This window comes from Sinohyriopsis cumingii, unplaced genomic scaffold (assembly GCF_028554795.1).
Source record: "Sinohyriopsis cumingii isolate HCF-2022 unplaced genomic scaffold, ASM2855479v2 utg003075l, whole genome shotgun sequence".
NCBI lineage: Eukaryota > Metazoa > Mollusca > Bivalvia > Unionida > Unionidae > Sinohyriopsis > Sinohyriopsis cumingii.
Genome location: NW_028316388.1, coordinates 43,584 through 66,144, shown reverse-complemented (window position 1 = coordinate 66,144; position 22,561 = coordinate 43,584). Strand labels below are relative to the sequence as shown.

General features: G+C 34.2%; 1 protein-coding gene across 1 annotated transcript in view; it reads right to left on the bottom strand.

Moving 5' to 3' along the window:
- LOC149769890 (cilia- and flagella-associated protein 47-like) overlaps nucleotides 1-22,561 on the bottom strand; it is a gene marked incomplete at its 5' end in the record, with an annotated part of 123,966 nt that overhangs the window by 57,883 nt on the left and 43,522 nt on the right. The window contains 9 exons of the mRNA XM_089949694.1: nucleotides 2,315-2,332; nucleotides 6,306-6,569; nucleotides 8,605-8,625; nucleotides 10,991-11,125; nucleotides 12,479-12,595; nucleotides 13,133-13,230; nucleotides 14,745-14,940; nucleotides 18,428-18,650; nucleotides 19,941-20,168. Of these exons, the coding sequence (XP_089805820.1) occupies nucleotides 2,315-2,332; nucleotides 6,306-6,569; nucleotides 8,605-8,625; nucleotides 10,991-11,125; nucleotides 12,479-12,595; nucleotides 13,133-13,230; nucleotides 14,745-14,940; nucleotides 18,428-18,650; nucleotides 19,941-20,168 (1,300 nt within the window). The remainder of the gene's footprint in view (nucleotides 1-2,314; nucleotides 2,333-6,305; nucleotides 6,570-8,604; nucleotides 8,626-10,990; nucleotides 11,126-12,478; nucleotides 12,596-13,132; nucleotides 13,231-14,744; nucleotides 14,941-18,427; nucleotides 18,651-19,940; nucleotides 20,169-22,561) is intronic.

Genomic DNA, 22,561 nt, shown 5'->3' with positions numbered 1-22,561 from the left:
AAAGAGACAATAATTTTGACAAGGATGAACTATATGGTACTCAGACTTTTACTATGAACATGCATTTTGTTGGGTGTTCAAAATAGGCAACACATGTATTATGTTGGTGTTGAAAATAGACAATGTATGTATCATGATTGTGTTCAAAATAGGCAACACATGTATTATGTTGGTGTTGAAATTAGACAATGTATGTATTATGATTGTGTTCAAAATAGGCAACACATGTATTATGTTGGTGTTGAAATTAGGCAATGTATGTATTATGATTGTGTTCAAAATAGGCAACACATGTATTATGTTTGTGTTTAAAATAGGCAACACATATATTATGTTTGTGTTCAAAATAACCAGCATATTATGTTGTTTTTCAAAACAGGCAACACATGTATTATGTTGGTGTTCAAAATAGGCAACACATATATTATGTTGGTTTTCAAAACAGGCAACACGTGTATTATGTTGGTGTTCAAAATAGGCAACAGTGTCAGATTTGAAAACATGATCAATGTTTACATTTACATGTTTTTCTCTCCGACCAATTACAACCACAAAAAATATAACACGATCAGCGTAAAGTAAAGCAACACAAGGTTTCAAATTTAGCACTTAAAAATGGGTTCATATATAATCTTCTCATCAAACCTCACCTTGCCCAGCATCCAAACCTGACTGAAATCAAACCCCACCTTGCCCAGCATCCAAACCTGACTGAAATCAAACCTCACCCTGCCCAGCATCCAAACCTGACTGAAATCAAACCTCACCCTGCCCAGCATCCAAACCTGACTGAAATCAAACCTCACCCTGCCCAGCATCCAAACCGGACTGAAATCAAACCTCACCTTGCCCAGCATCCAAACCTGACTGAAATCAAACCTCATCTTGCCCAGCATCCAAACCGGACTGAAATCAAACCTCACCTTGCCCAGCATCCAAACCTGACTGAAATCAAACCTCACCTTGCCCAGCATCCAAACCGGACTGAAATCAAACCTCACCCTGCCCAGCATCCAAAACAGACTAATCATAGCTCACCTTGCCCAGCATCCAAACCTGACTGTAATCAAAGCCACATTTGGAAACATCAAAACTCACCTTGTCCAACATCCAAACCAGACTAATCATAGCTCACCTTGCCCAGCATCCAAACCAGACCAATCATAGCTCACCTTGCCCAACATCCAAACCAGACTAATCATAGCTCACCTTGTCCAACATCCAAACCAGACTATTCATAGCTCACTTTGCCCAGCATCCAAACCAGCCTATTCATAGCTCACCTTGCCCAACATCCAAACCAGACTAATCATAGCTCACCTTGCCCAACATCCAAACCAGACTATTCATAGCTCACTTTGCCCAGCATCCAAACCAGACTAATCATAGCTCACCTTGCCCAACATCCAAACCAGACTATTCATAGCTCACTTTGCCCAGCATCCAAACCAGACTATTCATAGCTGACTTTGCCAGACTAATCATTGCTCACTCACCTTGCCCAACATCCAAACCTGATTGTAACCATATTTAAATAATCTCTTTTCATATGTCTTTCTGCAAATGCTTTTTTGTTTATATTGATTTGGTTATGTGGGTTTAATGCCTTTTTCCAGCATATGATACATCATACATGATGATCAGTATATTTCGTGGAGGAAAAACCCAGGAAAACCCTGGAAAGATCCACCAACCCATGGGATGCTACAGGCAAAAACTTAACAAAAGCCAGTAAAAAAATAACTCAGAAAGAAGATGAATGCATATCAACATCAATTTCATGATTTTAGAACAAACAGTGTCTCAGAAATGAACATTAAACACAAAATTCAATACGAGTCAGTGAAGCATATAAAATGGGCCATATAAAGCAAAAAACTTGTCAGTTATTATTACATGATCAACAGACACAGAAACACAAGAGTTCCAAAATTCATGCTCACGTGAAATAGGAACTCCATTCTTATAAAGTCTTATTTGTCTCTCTTTTCTTTTTAAAGTTTTATGATTTTTGTATTCTTATTTTGATTGCAGAGAGCACTTTGCAAGAGGCTCCTCTCTCCTTATCAAATGCAAACGAATTAGAACAGCAGACCAAACTGAAAAGGTCAAACTTATTTTTAAACAAACTAAGACGTTAAACAGACTTTGGTGTGATATAGGAAATTACACTTAACAACAGAATTTATTCTTAACAGAATAAATATTTTTACTGTAGTTTTTAAGTACTATTAAAGTTCAACATCTTCAGTTAGAAAATTGAAACTCTTGTCTGAGTTTGTAAAGAGAGAAAAATAAAATGAATGTATTTTACCTTAGAAATAAGAATTCCCTGAAAGCAATACAAGTACCAAAAGCTTAGACATGTCACTCTCTTCAGCCATGCCAAACGTAGACAAGCAATGTCATGCTCCTCCGCCATGCCAAGTTTAGAATATAATAGCATGTTCATCGGCCATGCCAAGCTTAGACATACTGAGTGGCATGCTTGTCAACCATGCCAAGCTTAGACATACTGAGTGGCATGCTTGTCAACCATGCCAAGCTCAAACATACTGTGTAGCATGATTGTCAACAATACCAAGCTTAGACATACTGTGTGGTATGCTTTCAAACCATGCCAAGCTCATACATACTGTGTGGTATAATTGTCAACCAAGTCAAGCTTAGACATACTGTGTGGCATGCTTGTCAACCATACCAAGCTTAGATATACTGTGAGGTGTGCTTTTCAATCATGCCAAGCTTAGACATACTGTGAGGCATGCTTTTCCACCATGTAAAGCTTAGATATACTGTGTGATATGATTGTCAACCATGCCAAGCCTAGACATATTGTGAGGCATGCTTTTCAACCATGTAAAGCTTAGATATACTGTGTTGTATGATTGCTAACCATGCCAAGATTATACATACTGAATGGCATGCTTTTCAATCATGCCAAGATTAGATATACTGTGAGACATGCTTTTCAACCATGCCAAGCTTTGACATACTGTGAGGCATGCTTTTCAACCATGTAAAGCTTAGACATACTGTGTGATATGATTGTCAACCATGCCAAGCTTAGACATACTATGTGGCATGCTTGTCAACCATGCCAATCTTAGACATACTGTGAGGCATGCTTTTCAACCATGTAAAGCTTAGATATACTGTGTGGTATGATTGTTAACCATGCCAAACTTAGACATACTGTGTGGTATGCTTTCAAAGCATGCCCAGCTCAGACATACTATGTGGCATGCTTGTCAACCATGCCAAGTTTAGACATACTGTGAGGCATGCTTTTCCACCATGTAAAACTTAGACATACTGTGAGGCATGCTTGTCAACCATACCAAGCTTAAACATACAGAGTGGTATGCTTGTCAACCACACCAAGCTCAGACATACTGTGTGATATGATTGTCAACCATGCCAAACTTAGACATACTGTGTGGCATGCTTGTCAACCATGTCAAGCTTAGACATTCTGTGAGGCATGCTTCTCAACCATGTAAAGCTTAGATATACTGTGTGGTATGATTGTTAACCATGCCAATATTAGACATACTGAGTGGCATGCTTTTCAATCATGCCAAGATTAGATATACTGTGAGGCATGCTTTTTTTCAACCATGCCAAGCTTAGACATTCTGTGAGGCATGCTTCTCAACCATGTAAAGCTTAGATATACCGTGTGGTATGATTGTTAACCATGCCAATATTAGACATACTGAGTGGCATGCTTTTCAATCATGCCAAGATTAGATATACTGTGAGGCATGCTTTTCAACCATGCCAAGCTTACACATGCTGTGAGGCATGCCTTTCAACCATGTAAAGCATAGACATACTGTGTGATATGATTGTCAACCATGCCAAGCTTAAACATACTGTGTGGCATGCTTGTCAACCATGCCAGGCTTAGACATGCTGTGAGGCATGCTTTTCAACCATGTCAAGCTTAGACATACTGTGTGATATGATTGTCAACCATGCGAAGCTTAAAAATACTGTGTGATATGATTGTCAACCATGCCAAGCCTAGACATACTGTGAGGCATGCTTTTCAACCATACAAAGCTTAAACATACTGAGTGGTATGCTTGTCAACCATACCAAGCTTAGACATACTGTGTGGTATGCTTGTCAGCCATGCCAAGCATATAATTTTCTGTGTGATATGATTGTCAACCATGCCAAGCTTAGGCATACTGTGTGGCATGCTTGTCAACCATGTCAAGCTTAGACATACTGTGAGGCATGCTTTTCAACCATGTCAAGCTTAGACATACTGTGAGGCATGCTTTCACACCATGTAAAGCTTAGATATACTGTGTGGGATGATTGTTAACCATGCCAAGTTTAGATATACTGAGTGGCATGCTTTTCAACCATGCCAACTTCTTTATTTAGAAAATTTCCTTTGTTTTCAAATAAAGCAGGGAATTTTTCCCCTAATTTTAAATTTAAGTACACACCCTGTCTCATCTATAATCTAAATCTGACAGATAGGTCATACTTCTGTTCAAGCTTCCCATTGCATTATGACAAAATATGAAGGAAACCATCCCTGTCAAACCTGACAGACTGGCAATACTTATTGCTCATGTTTCCAACTGTTTTATGGGGGCCTCGAGTGGCCGAGTGGTCTAAAGTGTTCTCCGTTACAGATCACTGACATCTCACCTCTGTCTGCGTGGGTTCAAGTCTAGGATTCGGGCAATGTGGCTATGTGAGAAAGCTTGCCAGTAGCTTCTCATGGGTCAGTGGTTCTTCCCAGGGTTTTCCAGGGTTCTTCCTCCACCATTAATACTGGCCGCCATGCATAGCCTATCATGTGCTGAAAAATGCCGTTAAACTCCACAACAACAACAACCAACTATTTTAATATAACATATGAAGGAAACTGTCCCTGTTCACATTTGAAGGACAAGAGTATTGCAAATTGTTCAAGGTTCCATGCCAAATTAGGGGAAACACATGCATTCCTTGCTAAAATGATGACCAATCTAATTTAAGTAACACAGATTTTCATCTTCAAACTAGTGACTCTGAAATTCACAATGATCTTTTTTTGGGAAAGGGATAAAAGTGACAAGTTTCTATGAAACCCACAATATCCTTTGTGGGCAAAGTGGCAAGTTTTAAGAATCAATAGGATTAAATTTCAGGTTAATGGAATTACTTGGTTCACTACAGAACTTAATTTATTATCCAGAAATGAAATGTACCAGCAAAATCTATTTTTAGCAACAATGACTAAGGTCTTGGAGCCACAGACCCATAATCCATTGGAGTTTTCATTGGTTAAGGGAAACTTAATTGTTTTCAAATTTATTCAAATTATGTGGAAACCAAAACATCTCCATGCTCAACCATGATGGACAGAGAATGATAAACTATAAAATCTCATAATTTCACTGGTTGGATATAAAAGGCTGACAGTGCTTGTAGTGAGCGCATCACATGTAGATTAGAAGCACTGTAAACATTCACTAATACTTCTAAATATAAATCTTCCACAATCCCATTTTCCAATAAATAATGCAAAACATGAAACCAAGTAAAAGCCAAAGGTCAGCTTTAATAATACACAAGAATAAATCATCATTTCTGAAAGTAAGTAGGTTATATGAATTTAAATTTGCTTAAGCAAGAGATAACATTCAACTGAAATTTGCTTTTTGTACATCACATGCAATTAGAGATATAAATCCAACAATTAATAATTTAACTTACAGCTAAATTTACTTCCACTTCTGAGTATTCATATTCATGCAACAAGGGTTATAATTTAAATTAAAACACAACTGGCTACTGCTTAAATTGATTATTCAGTGATGCAATGTTTTGATACAAATCTCCAGTTAAACACGCAAACCTTTAAGAAATGTTTGATAGACAAAAACTGTGCTTGCAAACTAATAAAAATACATGACAGACATAACTATGCATGCAAACATATAAGAAATGCGTGATAGACATAAATGCATGCAAACTTATAAAACATGCATGACATAACCTATAAGAAATGCATGACATAACCTATGAGAAATGCATGTCATAACCTATGAAAAATGCAAGACATAACCTATAAGAAATGCATGACATAACTGATAAGAAATGCATGACATAACCTATGAGAAATGTATGTCATAACCTATAAGAAATGTAATGACATAACCTATAAGAAAAGCATGATACACATAACCTATAAGAAATAAGTAGCAGACATAACTGTGCAGTTATTATTTTCCATTCATTCTGAACCAAGCTAAAGTTGTAGACACTCTTAATGCATTCAAGGGCATACATACTTTTGGTGTTATATTATCCACTTGTGTCTGGAGGTTAAAGGTCAAGGTTGTTCCAACAGCTGATCCTTGCCGACGTCCAACTAGAACCAAGATGGCTTCAGCAGGCCGTAGGAATCTGCTTTTGAACTCCACAGAAAGTGGCAGCATAGATTTTGGTGGAATAGTCACATATTCACCTTTGGGTATGTGGAAATCACGAGCATCCCGCCCAGCCAGAAATACTTGGTAGACAAGTGGTTTACTACTTGGATTGCTCAACTTCACCTGACAAATGTAATTATTGTTAATTAATTTACATCCAAACGAATGTAATTACATGTGTTATTAATTAATTTACACCTGACAAATGTAATTATTATTCCTATTTTCATGAAATATTTTTTAACATGTGACAAATCATCAAGGTATGGCATTATAAAGATGCCATCCTCATGAGATGTTTCTATGTGATACATGATAAAGACATCTTTTATCACATCAAAACAAGTTACTAGTTGCAATGCACTGACATAACTATGTGTATAGACATGATGACAAATTTACATATACTGGTTATTATATTGTGGCAACGTGACCTTAAGACAACACAGCTATCAGGCCGATAAATCAGCCCCTCACCTATGATATTTTCGGGTTGGGGCTGATTTCATCTAATCACTGAAAGCTGCAATTATTCGCAGCCACTTCTGTCTGCACACAGTGGTGTACATTTTACAACTTATCATTATTTCTCGTGGCTGTGGAGCTACCATCAGCTGAAGGCTTCATTTGGTGACATATACATTATATTTCCAGAGTAATTTCTATGTTTGGTGACTTGTAAATCCATGTGGAATAGCACAACCATCTGTCCTGCGGCTATTTTAAATTTAGATACGGCTGTTACCAATAACTGATATGTGTATAAAGTGTATGCAGGATTGTTCCAGAATGATTTGCATGTAGCAAAATTGCACATTTTAATGAACAGGTGACATCAGATCCACATATCTTCCATTAGTATCATCACAGATTTGGAGGGTTGATTTATTGGACTACACAGCTATATGAATTGGCCATTCTGTCTACATAATTATCTCAACCTATTATTTCATCCTGTTGACATAATTACAACAACACATTATGTCATCCTGTCTACATAATTATCTCAGCATATCATAATTGGTAACTCATCGTGCATATGTAAAAAATGGATGCTATGGAGATATCTAATCACGATGATGGAAGCTTAATACTTCCAGATAAAAGTATATTCATTGTTATGTGACATTATCCTTGTTATATGAACCAGAACTATAATTCTACACAATGCCATGGATAATTTGCCAAAACTGGTACAATTAATTCACTTTTTATGAACAGACAAATGTACAATACATACAAAAGGTAAATTAAAAAATGAATATCAGAGGTTATTATTGATATTTTAACATAATCAGAGGTTGTTATTAATATTTTAATATTTATTCTTAGCATTATTATGATAATCATTTCTTTGATACAGTACATTGAATTACTCTGCAGATAGAGCAAGATAGAAATAGAATTTAGTTATTAAAATAATTTAAAATGTATAGCAGCTATTCATTGGTTCATCAAGAAAGAAACCATCAAGTAAAATGTCAAATTATGTTATTTTTGTACAATATGTATACAATATACATACATACATACAATATGTTTTGTACAATATGTGATAAGAATTTATCACATATACATACACATACATACAATATGTTTTGTACAATATGTGATAAGAATTTATCACAATGTGAATGATGAGGACATGACTTAAAATTAATTTTAAAAAAATGGAAAGAGAGCAAACAGAGAGTGAAAGAGCTTCATCAATGGACACATGAAAATGTATAATGGAATCAAGTAAAGATATCATACAATAAATGTCTGTCTTGGCATAACTTTAATATATTTTGTTTTATGTTTTTAAGAAGGAAAATCTCAAAAAAGCAGATAAGATTCAGCAAAGATAAAGATAAAGCAACAATCTATAGAAAAGAAACATAAATCACTCTCCTTAGAAACAGTTGATTGATCAAATTATTGATGCCTAAATAGATGAGATGGCAAGAATCACACATTATGTTGATACCATTATGTATGTAATTTTTTTTTCATTTTGTGTGTAATTAGTTCAGCTTTATTTTCAAAGTTACAGTGAAAAATAGTATTACTCAGAAAACAAGGAACCTGACTGTTTCATCTATTGTTCAAGGAAATTTGATCAATTTTTGTCTGATTTCTGTTTAATGGCATTCACATCTTAAAAACAGTACCATACCTCTTTAAGCTGAATCCTATTCTGTCAACAAAACAAATAATTATAGACATGTCTAAGAACCCTATTCCATCAGCAAATAAATCATTTTAGACATGTCTAAGAAATCCTATTCCATCAGCAAATAAATCATTATAGATTTGTTCAAGAAATCCTATTCTGTCAGCGAAACAAACCATTATAGACACATCTAAGAAATCCTATTCTGTCAGGAAAATAAATCATTATAGACATGTCTAAGAAATCATATTCCATCAGCAAACAAAACATTATATACATGTCTAAAAATATTCTGTCAGCAAATAAATCATTATAGACATGTCTAAGAAATCCTATTCTGTCAGCAAAGAAGCCATTATAGACATGTCTAAGAAATCATATTCTGTCAGGAAAATAAATCTTTATAGACATGTTCAAGAAATCCTGTCAGTTTGTTTTGATAGAAAATCAAGAGAATAAAATGTACATTGTAAAGCTTGACTTTTCCATAACTCGAAGTGTTCATAAAAACATAATGCATTTTGACTATAAATTAAAATGATAACTGCTTGAAATACTAATATTATGCAATTTATGGGCAAAATTCAGAAGCAAATAGAGAACATTTTAGTCAGAGGAAATGAAGAAAATTGACTTTGACCTAGATTTTCTCAAGCTAACTCTTTATACAAAATTTTTCTTCAGTCTATACAGTCCTTATAAAAAGATTACTGAGTGGAATGAAAGTCCATGACAGCTAGGATGGACATGGAACTACAACTGAATTATTGCATGAAACTCAGGTTCTGAAACAAGCTGGCTGTTGGTTGGTTTAACTTTTAGACGTTACACTTAAGATTCACTTTCCAATTCTATAGACTGATACACTTTTGAGTTGAGTACATACTCAAGTTGATAAATGCTATGAAACAACCATTGGAGAGCCAACCATTAACTTCCAACACACAACAGCAGGCAGATTGAGGATGTTTTGTTTGCAGATGCAAATAATTCCTTTAACCAAACAGATATAACCCATTACCTCATACAAGCATCTTTGGATGCCTCTACTCCATTCGCATGGAAGTGCCTTTTGACGCCTGCTGTAAACATCAGCCATTTTGAGCTGGTTTTCGTCATGCCATCTTCGGGGGAAAACCCCCCTATTAGATACTACATTCATTTCTGTGAATGACAATTACATCAGATCGCGTGGTCACTATTTATGCACTGGTCGATATCTGCTATTTAAAGTAACTGGGTCATAATCTCCACTCTCCAAAATGGCCAGTCGCGGATTTCATTCAGTATGTATGAAGTTTTCATAATTAGAATCACAACCATGAAAGATTCAATAACTTAGGTAAAGGCTCTGATATTGATGTAGGCAGCAATTAGTTTTTTTAAATTATCAAATTTAGATGACTTAGTGATGTAGACGCACATGAAAACCTTGTAAATTTCGAGTATCGGAAATGGCAGCTATGGTTGGTCACACGGCCTGACTGACATGACGGTGAACGAGATCTCTCTCGATTTTAAAGCACATAAAAAATTCTTCCATGAAAAATAATTACACAGCTATAACAATTGGACTTTACTCTTAAATTTTTCCACATATAATAGATGTGTACCAAAAATGTAAAATGGTTAAAATTGCTGTTAAACGTAACATACACTACATTGCTTGACAGTTCACAGGCAGGATTTCATTCAGTACTTACGAAGTTTTCACGATTAGAATCACAACTATGAAAGATTAAATAACTTAGGTAAAGGCTCTGATATTTATGTAGGCAGCAAAAATTAGTTTTTATTGATTATCGAATTCAGATGATTTAGTGATGTAGACACAGACGAAAAACATGTAAATTTCGAGTATGGGAAATGGCAGCTACGGTTGGTCACGCAGCCTGAATGACATGACGGTGAACAAGTTCTCTCTCGATTTTAAAGCACATAAAAAATTCTTCCATGAAAAATAATTACACAGCTATAACAATCGGACTTTACTCTTAAATGTTTCCACTTATAATAGATATGCACCAAAAATGTAAAATGGTTAAAACTGCTGTTAAATGTAACATACACTACATTGCTTAACAGTTCACAGGCAGGCCTATGCGTATGCTGTCAACTAGGTAACAGGTGTTCTATTTATAGCGTGCTGCACTTTGTCACTATGCTCTATGAGGTAAAGGGATAATGGAAACAAATCTAACTTTCCTGTTTGGAAAAATGAAATTTTTTAAAAGAAAAGACAAAAGATGGGGTTGGGTAAATACTGTGTCATCTTCTTTCTCACTATGAACACCAACACTTGATTTGCAAGTTACATGTCTGTTTTGATATGCTGACCTGATAAAATACAAGCAACAGCGACAAAAAAGAAAAGAAAATGCAGCCATACCTGTCGTGGGATGGTTTGATGTAGTGATCCAGTGAACTCCACTGTAGCTTTAGGTATGTACTGTGGCAACCTCTGATACAGGCTGATACACAACAATAAGAGGGCTACCGGGTTTGGATCTGTGATGTCAATTGCCTGATAAATGAAATCAATTAAACTTGTTTTACTTCCATGGACATTTTTAAAAACTAAGTCTTTTTTAAAAAAAATCTGACTGATTAGATATATCAACTTTTATACCACTAAATTTTAGTGCCAATCTGATATCTCTATGACCTTAAAAAAAAGCAAATAAGCATTAGTTTATTCAGTTTCAGTCATCATCATCATCATCATCATCATCATCATTCATCACCACCACCCTCATTATCATCATTTTTTAAATATCTATTTGAAAACCTGTCTTTACTGACCAATTCTTTGGCTAGCAAACAATAGTTACTAATTGCATGTGGTCTCTCAAAGCAAATAATGATTTCTGATGTCAGGTGGTCTCTCAAAAACCAAATCAAGCCCAACAAGTTTTAAAAATTGTTATAAGTGTAAAAATCAAACAACGTAATCTACATATAAATGTTTTAAAAAATTAAATTGTCAAAATTACATGTTTCTGCTCCTCAGTGTCATAAAGGCAAGTAGTTAATGTCATATTAAAGGGGAGAACCAAAAGGAAGGGAGTGCAGGTTCACAGCCTGATGTAGTTTGAGAGAAGCAGACTGCATGAGTGCATATCTTCTAAAAATAAACATCTTACAAGGGGCCAAAAGAATGTTTGCCATTCTGTGGTGAGTGATTCCTATTGACTACCTTGGTGATACAGTCTACTGAATTCCTGGCATGGTCACTGCTGTCCTTTTTGGCTAGATGAAAAATCATGATGCAAGGCCAAGTAGAAAGGTGGTGGACACAATGTTCCTGACTAATTTTGACACAGAATTAAACACATGTTTTAAGATTAAGGTTTGCAAGGTTTATCAATAGGACAGAACATGCTACTCAGCACAGGTGGAAGTAGTAACTAGGGCACTCATGGGACTGGGCACCAGTCCCTATATCAAGAACAGATCACTCTGTCCGACTGCCACATACCTGCCAAAACTATATGTATTTTACACCAAAAATATCCAACGTAACAAAATGATTTTGTGCCAGGTTCTCACAAAAACATAAATTATGTAAAATGCACTCCAGATGAAGCATTACTAACAAATTTCATGGGATAGATGGAAGTATTGATAGAGGAAACCAAATCAAAATGTCCATGTGCAAGCAGTGGGGGCATATAAAATTATCCGTGCATAAAAATAGTGTGGTCAACAACTGTAGGTGGTCTCCCTGAAACAATGCCTTTCCAGTTCAGGTCTTACTTCAATATTCAAAATAAGCATGAAATAAAATACTATGAAGTCAAGTTTCCTGGCATAAATTAGTACAGAAATGTGATTTACAAAAATCTGCATTGTACAATGTTCTGTGTATGGGAATTACCTGAATATCATAATCAATTCCAGCGTATCGCATGGCACTTACGATCTTCAAGGCATTGTGAAGGCACTGTTCTGCAGTGGCAGGATGTGTGTACATTTCCTCTAGATGGCTATTTATCTGTAAAAGATAATATTTTCAGATGTTTGTATTACAAAAAAACAGCCCTATGTAATAATCTGGAACTATCCTGGAGTCTTATCATTCTTTCATACATATGAAGCTCAACTTTAAAATGCAAAATAAATGTCTTGACTCTATACAATCAATTTACTTAATTCTTGCAAATCTTGGCATACAAATAACAAACCTGGATGTTAACATAAAACAAAAAAGAAAAAATTATGTTTAAGTTATGTTAGTAATCAGATTTGAATTGATAACATCGTGAGGCAAGATAATTGTCATAAATCATAAAATCTGAAACCAAATCAGAAATATTCATACTGTGATCCGTGTAACTGAATTTTGATTTCCTCATAAGTAACAAATATCCACAAAATTAAACCCTCAATGAACAATAGTATCGAGGAATGGGTGTAGCATGACCATGATCACATGAAATGTTATCGGCATCGAATTGTCCATTTGCTTGAAAACCCAAAAATGTTACTCTCACAAAATATTTCAGATTTTACAGCAGTATATAATTCATACCACAAAAGGCATATGGGCTCCAAGCACTGCTCCAATCACCAGTCCATCCAGAAGATCAAAGTCATAATTTACAATCCAACGAGCTGGAGGTATGCCACCTGCGTGCAACATGAAATTAGATAAATTTCACAACAGCAAAGTTGACAGAAATTAAATTGATTTAAATTACCATTTTTTCATATCCATAAATAAAATGTATGCAAAGGATTCATTGTATGTCCATATAATCTGTAGTATCTGGTTATATCCATGAAAAATCCTGTGGAAAAATTATTTTTCATGCAAGACATAATTTATGATGAAACATTTTTGACTGTGTAGTTCAACTTTTCCTACACAAAACACATGCTTTGTAAATGAGTTGCTTTAGTTATCTCTCTTGAATAAAGACTTGTGTGCAATTCATTTTTAAATTTTTTAAAACTTTAGATAAAAAAATATTGCCATTACTTTTCTGAGAAGTCATAAACTGTTAAAACTCTCTCACAACCTCCTTAAAAGCAAGAGATCAAATGTTCAACCTCTTGCTCAACCTCCCCTGAAAACAAGAGTACTGTAAAAGGTATATTATATACCACATAAAGTAATAGTATGGTAACACTTCTTTTATAACCAATCCTTTTTCACTGGAAGAATAAAGAAGTACAAAAAGATACAGTACCCTACTTAACTTGTTTACTATGCTACATGTTGCTGTGACCTTGATGTTTTACTCCTTGACCCCAAAACCAAAAGGTTTCTTCCTTGCCTCGTATGCAGGCATGAAAAAAATAGGTTGCCACCAATTTAAACTGCTAATTAAATGTGGATTTGTTATAAGGCATAACAGGAAATCTTCTGAGGTCAATGTGACCTTAAACCTTGAAATTTTGAATCTAAAGTCAAACATATGTATTCCTTGTCTCATATGCAAGCCATTCACAGATTAATGAAGGTAAAAGACAGAACCCAAGTTATTTTTCAGAAATCATTTTTCTTCTTTCATTCTCAGTGAAGTTAACCTTTTAACCCCCAAAATCAGGACTTTTATGACATGGCTTAATATTTTGTGTGAAAACTTGTTTTCCTTGTTTAAGTCACTCTAGCCTAGACATTTAGCCATAGACTCCAAAATCATAAGTTTTTTTTCCCTTGTTTTAAATGCATTAGTCAAGGCCTATTGTACATAAGTAGTTTTGTGGAAATCATATTTTTTCTTTGTGACCCTGCAACCTTGACCTTTAGATCCAAAAATCAATAGGTGTATTTCTTATCTCAAATGCATGTCATTTACAAGGTTTGTTGAAGGTAACTGGTATACAAGTCAAGTGATTTTGTTCCATCTCTGTGGCCTTGACCTTTGACCTATTGAGACTGAAACAGATATGTTTCTTTATTGCCCAAAAGCTACTCATAAAGTCTGATATAAGTAGATGGTAGAGAACTCTAAATTTACAGGGTAGAAATGAAACAGGGAACAGATGGATGAACAAATGGATAATATCATAAAATGAAACACTTATGGATGGTTTATAAAAGTACCATACAAAATCTTGGCATAGTGCTGACATGTGTATCGCCCAAATAAAAAAAATGCCACAGTAAAGGTGCTTTTCATGTTGTTCATACTAACCTTTCTTGCAGTTAGCCCAGATTTTCTGCCTGTAGTATTCATAATGGTGGTTCAGCCAGGCCAGTGTGATTCGCTCCCCTACCCCATAGATATTACTACTCAGCGGGTCAGGGTTTACTTCAGGCAAGCCGATGTTCTTGTCTGGGGAAGGGGTATTTTTCAAAGTTTTAGGAGTTACCTTTGCCAGGACTAAAGTCTAAAACAAAATCATTCTGAATAAGCAACACATTAATCATGATTTGTAAAATTAAAGTAATCAAAAAATTATCAAAATAAATAAATAAATAAGTAAATAAATAAATAAATAAATAATGGCAGGAGAAAACTGCATTGGTTTCATCCAGAAATTTCGAAGAATGCTTTTTTTCTTTTCACAAACCAATTTTAATTCAATAATGTGAACGAGGATTTTTAAAAGTCATTTATGAAAAGATCTCTTTATCTGACATTTTGGTTAAGCTGACACTTATACTAGGTAAAGTCTGAGGTGGTTTAATATCAAAATTATAATTCTGCAGATGCTGTAGATTTTATCTCCAGTAATAAGGATGTATCACATATAAAAACAGCATGAAATTCTTTGTGTCAAATTTTCCATAGCATTTTATTAAGAACATTAATTTTCTTTTTGATTATAAAACTGAGCTACTAAGACCCATGGTACCTTGATTATAATATTGAGTTACTAAGACCCATGGTACCTTGATTATAATATTGAGTTACTGAGACTCATGGTACCTTGATTATAATATTGACTTATTGAGACTCATGGTACCTTGATTATAATATTGACTTACTGAGACTCATGGTACCTTGATTATAATATTGACTTACGGAGACTCATGGTACCTTGATTATAATACTGACTTACTGAGACTCATGGTACCTTGATTATAATATTGACTTACTGAGACTCATGGTACCTTGATTATAATATTGACTTACGGAGACTCATGGTACCTTGATTATAATACTGACTTACTGAGACTCATGGTACCTTGATTATAATATTGACTTACTGAGACTCATGGTACCTTGATTATAATATTGACTTACTGAGACTCATGGTACCTTGATTATAATATTGATTTACTGAGACTCATGGTACCTTGATTATAATATTGACTTACTGAGACTCATGGTACCTTGATTATAATATTGACTTACGGAGACTCATGGTACCTTGATTATAATACTGACTTACTGAGACTCATGGTACCTTGATTATAATATTGACTTACTGAGACTCATGGTACCTTGATTATAATATTGACTTACGGAGACTCATGGTACCTTGATTATAATACTGACTTACTGAGACTCATGGTACCTTGATTATAATATTGACTTACTGAGACTCATGGTACCTTGATTATAATATTGAGTTACTGAGACTCATTGTACCTTGATTATAAAATTGAGCTACTAAGACCCACGGTACCTTGATTATAAAATTGAACTACTAAGACCCACGGTACCTTGATTATAAAATTGAGCTACTAAGACCCATGGTACCTTGATTATAAAATTGAGCTATTGAGAACCATGATACCTTCAATGAGTCTTTCGTTTCCAAGCAATAATGATAAAGCTGCTTTCAATGAAAAAAAGGTATCTAAAAATAACTTTTATATGGAATCAATGTTTCTCATATATTATTATAAATAGATGATCCATAATATGGGGTCCTAGACAGCAAATAATGGATGATTCAAAATGTGGGAGCCCTGACAGCAAGTAATAGATGATTTATAATGTGAGAGCAAGCAAACAATAGATGATCTTTAATATTTCAGACCTGATGGGTGATCCATATGGGGGACCTGATGGATGATCCATAATATGGGAGACCTGATGGATGATCCATACTATGGGGGACCTGATGAATGATCCATACTATGAGGGACCTGATGGATGATCCATAAAGTGAGGGACCTGATGGATGATCCAAACTATGGGGGACCTGATGGATGATCCATAATGTGAGGGACCTGATGGATGATCCATAATATGGGGGACCTGATGGATGATCCATACTATGGGTTCATTGAAAGCAAATAATAGGTAATCTTTAATATGGCAGCCTTGATAGATGATCCATACTAATGGGATCCTGACAGCAAATAATGGATGATTCATATCATAGGGCCCTGATGAATCATTCATAATATGGAGGCCTTGATGAGTGATCCAATAATATGGGACCTTGATGGATGATCCATAATATGGGGCCTTGATGGATGATCCATAATATGGGGGCCTTGATAGCAAATAATGGATGATCCATACTATGGGGGCCTTGATGGATGATACATGCTAAGGGGGAGTTTGAAAGCATATAAGCAAATAATGGATGATTCATAATATGAGGGGATTGATAAATGATCCATTATATGGGGAGCATGATAGCAAATAATGAAAGCACAATAATGTGGGACCCTTGACAGCAAACAATGGATGATCCGTAATATGGAGGCCTTTATGGATGATCCATAATAATGGGGCCTTGATAGCAAATAATGGATGATCCATACTATGGGGGCCTTGATGGATGATACATGCTAAGGGGGAGTTTGAAAGCATATAAGCAAATAATGGATGATTCATAATATGAGGGGATTGATAAATGATCCATTATATGGGGAGCATGATAGCAAATAATGAAAGCACAATAATGTGGGACCCTTGACAGCAAACAATGGATGATCCGTAATATGGAGGCCTTTATGGATGATCCATAATAATGGGGCCTTGATAGCAAATAATGGATGATCCATACTATGGGGGCCTTGATGGATGATACATGCTAAGGGGGAGTTTGAAAGCATATAAGCAAATAATGGATGATTCATAATATGAGGGGATTGATAAATGATCCATTATATGGGGAGCATGATAGCAAATAACGAAAGCACAATAATGTGGGACCCTTGACAGCAAACAATGGATGATCCGTAATATGGAGGCCTTTATGGATGATCCATAACAATGGGGCCTTGATAGCAAATAATGGATGATCCATAATATGGGGTCTTGGACACCAAATAATGGATGATCCATAATATGGGGTCTTGGACACCAAATAATGGATGATCCATAATATGGGGGCCTTGATAGCAAATAATGGATGATCCATAATATGGGGGCCTTGATGGATGATCCATGCTAAGGGGGAGTTTGAAAGCATATAAGCAAATAATGGATGATTCATAATATGAGGGGACTGATAAATGATCCATTATATGGGAAGCATGACAGCAACTAATGAAAGCACAATAACGTGGGACCCTTGACAGCAAACAATGGATGATCCATAATACAGAGGCCTTTATGGATGATCCATAATATGGGGGCCTTGATAGCAAATAATGTATGATCCATAATATGGGGTCTTGGACACCAAATAATGGATGATCCATAATATGGGGTCTTGGACACCAAATAATGGATGATCCATAATATCGGGGCCTTGATAGCAAATAATGTATGATCCATAATATGGGGTCTTGGACACCAAATAATGGATGATCCATAATACGGGGTCTTGGACACCAAATAATGGATGATCCATAATATGGGGGCCTTGATAGCAAATAATGGATGATCCATAATATGGGGTCATGGACATCAAATAATGAGTACACCACTGAGAGCAATGAAAGTTTATGACACTGATTTAAAACCTTGAGAAGCTGCAAAAGAATATCAGTCCATGCTCTTTTTGACACGGCTTCAAACACATCATCCTCAAGTTCATCCTCCCCGTCAAGTTTCTCTGCCTCCTCATCCATCCCTTCCTTTAGCAACTCAGCTTTTGCCTGCTTCTGCAGCTGCTTCCATACCTGGTAGTCTCGTGGTTCCATCAGGTACTCTGGTTTAATAGCAGCCACACTCCCTCCCTGACACCTGCAATAAATTAAATCGATGAGATTTATACAACCATATGAATGATCTGTGGGGTCTTTTTTACAGGCTTTCTTCAAGTCAAATATTATTAACTGAATTTAATCAATTTCATGTTACTATTAAGTCCATATTTATCATAACACAGAATTGATGTCTTGTTCAATAAACTGATTACCTTTGATACAGCTGGAAATCTTGGACATATTTTGACAATGTGTGACTTAATGACATTATATTACATGTGTAATATAAACAAGAGTCCCTAATTACACAGTCATGTGCAATATAAAAGACTCTCTCATTATACAAAGTCATGTGAAATATAAAAAATAGTCCATCAAAAAAGACTGATGCTATATTGTCAGAAAATTATCTCCCAGAATTCGAGATAAGACCATTTCATCTTTTTAACTGTTTAGTGGTAAAATTAGCCACTGTGACCCTCCATTCAGGACTTTAAAAATTTGTAGTCAGAATGGAGCCATTTTTGTTTAGGACCAACTAAATATCATAAGAAAAAATATTCTGGTAAAAAAACCATGTCAATATGACTTCCTGTTTAGGAGGAGTAGTGATAATAAGATTTACAAGATGGCTGCCATGGTGGTCATATTTGACATTAGACTGGCATCCTTTCGTTCAGGACAAACTAGACACTATAATGAGACTTTAGTGAAAACCCCATTTGATACAACCATTCATTCAGGATGAGTACTATGGCAAAATTTTCATTATGGCTGCTGTGGCAGCCATATTAGATGTCTGAACAGCATATTTTTCATTTACAACCCAAGTAGACTTTGGGATGAATGTGTGTGTAAAGTTTCATGAACAATGGTCCATCCCATAAGCTCTTATCATCTTTTGTTAGTAATGAGATGGGTTTATAAAATGTGATGTCAATGTCACTATCAAATAAAGGTTAACTTGACCTTACAACTGAACCAAAGTATGATGTTAATGAAACAAGTCGAATATTGATCATTTGGCTCAAATATTTACTGGTTCTTTTATCATCCAGAAAAAAGGGGACAAATTACTGGCTATATTACCAAAAATCCAGAAGAGCAAAAAAAACAATCATACAGATTTACTGGAAGAAATACAGCAACCAAATTAATATGGAAGCAATTAAACTGTCAGTAGCATATATTATCTGAATAATTTGATCACAAAGATAAGAAAGTATGTTTTAGAATCAACTATATATCAGCTTGATAAAGTGGGTATGCAGACAAACATATATACATACACGAACATACAAATTCACAATGTGCTTAAAACACCAACCTTATGAAAGTTAGCAGAGTGGAATGCTGCCAGTATATCTGCTTGACCCTCTCAATGAGGTCAGAGGGTAAAGGTGAACCAATCGGAATGCCTGGCACTTGTCTCCCAGTTAGATGGCCCACCATGTCATATATTGTCTTGAATTCCTTTTTGATGTTGTTAGTGTCCCAACTTCCTGCCTTGGCTGCCTTGGGAGCATCATCCTCTACTGGTTTCTTACTAATACCACTAGAATGTGGAAAGAATAAATGTGTTTCAAATTAAGAATGATGTCTTTAACTTCCATTATATACAAGACATGAAGACTACACTTTATAAGTAACAATGTTGCCTTTGCTATAAGTGAACATAACAATGTTGCCTAATCTATAAGTCTACATAGGTAAGAATGTTGCCTTTCTTATAAGTCAACATAGGTAACAATGTTGCTTTAGCTACAAGTCAACATAAGAATGTTGCCTTTGCTATAAGTGAACATAAGAATGTTGCCTATTCTATAAGTCTACATAGGTAAAAATGTTGCCTTTCTTATAAGCCAACATAGGTAAGAATGATACCTTTACTATAAGTCAACAATGGTAAGAAAGTTGCCTTCGTTATAAGTCGACCTATGTAAGAATGTTGCCAGTGACTCACTATGGCCATTTATGTCATGCATAATCAATTTTCAATCCTCAGGACTCCATAAGATTCAATTCTTACTATACTATGCAAAATTTTATTTTCAAGTAATATAAGTATATAAGTTTAAAATTTTACCTCTTGTATAATTTTGTTAATTAACAATTAATACAATATTATCTTTTATTACAATTAATAGTATGTAGTCTTTAATTATAATTAACAGAACATAGTCTTTGTTACAATTAATATAATATAATCTTTTGTTACAATTAATAAAATATAGCCTTTTGCAACAATAAATATAATATACTATTTTGTAACAGTTAATATAGTCTTTTGTTACAATTAATATAATATAATCTTTTGTTACAATTAATAAAATATAGCATTTTGGTACAATAAATATAATATAGTATTTTATAACAGTCTTTTGTTACAATTAATATAGCCTCTTTTACAATGAATGGAATATAGTTTTTTGTTACAATTAATATAGTCTTTGTTACAATTAATATATGTTTTGTTACAATTAATATAGTTTTTGTTACAATTAATATAGTCTTTGTTACAATTAATAGACTTTTGTTACAATTAATATAGTCTTATGTTACAATTAATATAGTTTATGTTACAATTAATAAAGTCTTTGTTACAATTAACAGTCTTTTGTTACAATTAATAGTCTTTTGTTACAATTAATAGTCTTTTGTTACTATTAATATAGTCTTTTGTTACCATTAATAAAGTCTTTGTTACTATTAATATAGTCTTTTGTTACAATTAATATAGTCTTTGCTACAATTAATATAGTCTTTGTTACAATTAATAGTCTTTTGTTACAATTAATAGTCTTTTGTTACTATTAATATAGTCTTTTGTTACAATTAATAGACTTTTGTTACAATTAATATAGTCTTATGTTACAATTAATATAGTTTTTGTTACAATTAATATAGTCTTTGTTACAATTAATAGTCTTTTGTTACAATTAATAGTCTTTTGTTACTATTAATATAGTCTTTTGTTACCATTAATATAGTCTTTGTTACTATTAATATAGTCTTTTGTTACTATTAATATAGTCTTTTGTTACCATTAATATAGTCTTTGTTACAATATAGTCTTATGTTACAATTAATATAGTTTTTGTTACAATTAATATAGTCTTTGTTACAATTAATATTATTTTGTTACAATTAATAGTCTTATGTTACAGTTAATAGTCTTTTGTTACTATTAATATAGTCTTTTGTTACCATTAATATAGTCTTTGTTACTATTAATATAGTCTTTTGTTATGATTAATATAGTTTTTGTTACAATTAATATAGTCTTTGTTACAATTAATAGTCTTCATTAAATTAATATAGTCTTATGTTACCATTAATATAGTCTTTGTTACAATTAATATAGTCTTTTGTAACAATTAATATAGTTTTATGTTACAATTAATATAGGTTTTGTTCCCATATTGATGTATCTGTTGCAGAAACCTAGATGTTGTTTCCTTCTAAATATTTCTAATTATTCCTTGTAGCATTGCAGGAAGTTTAGTTGACTTAAAAAAACCTGTTAATTTTCATTACCAAAAATCCCCATCCCTGCACCGCAAGAATCCAGCTATTACAATTCAATTCTAACATGCTTGTGAATGTAACATTTTCCGACTGGTGGAACATCAAAACTTGCAATAGTAAGGTCAACAAATAAACTGTCAGAAATTTGATGTCATTTCAGACCTGCACCTTAAAAGACCTCTATATATGATTATCAATATCTTAATTTTCAGAATGGTATAACAAAATAGCATGTACTGCTAATGTTGCCTTGGAAAACATGAAAAGTCTGATGCAGCATAATTGACCTAATATTCAAATATAAAGTTCATGAAGTACACTTCAGCCTTAATGGACTCCAGTTCAGTTTCTGAAACTGCAGTTTCAAACTGTATGGAGTTCAACTATTTCTTGCAATAAATCTCAGCTTCATCAAATCTA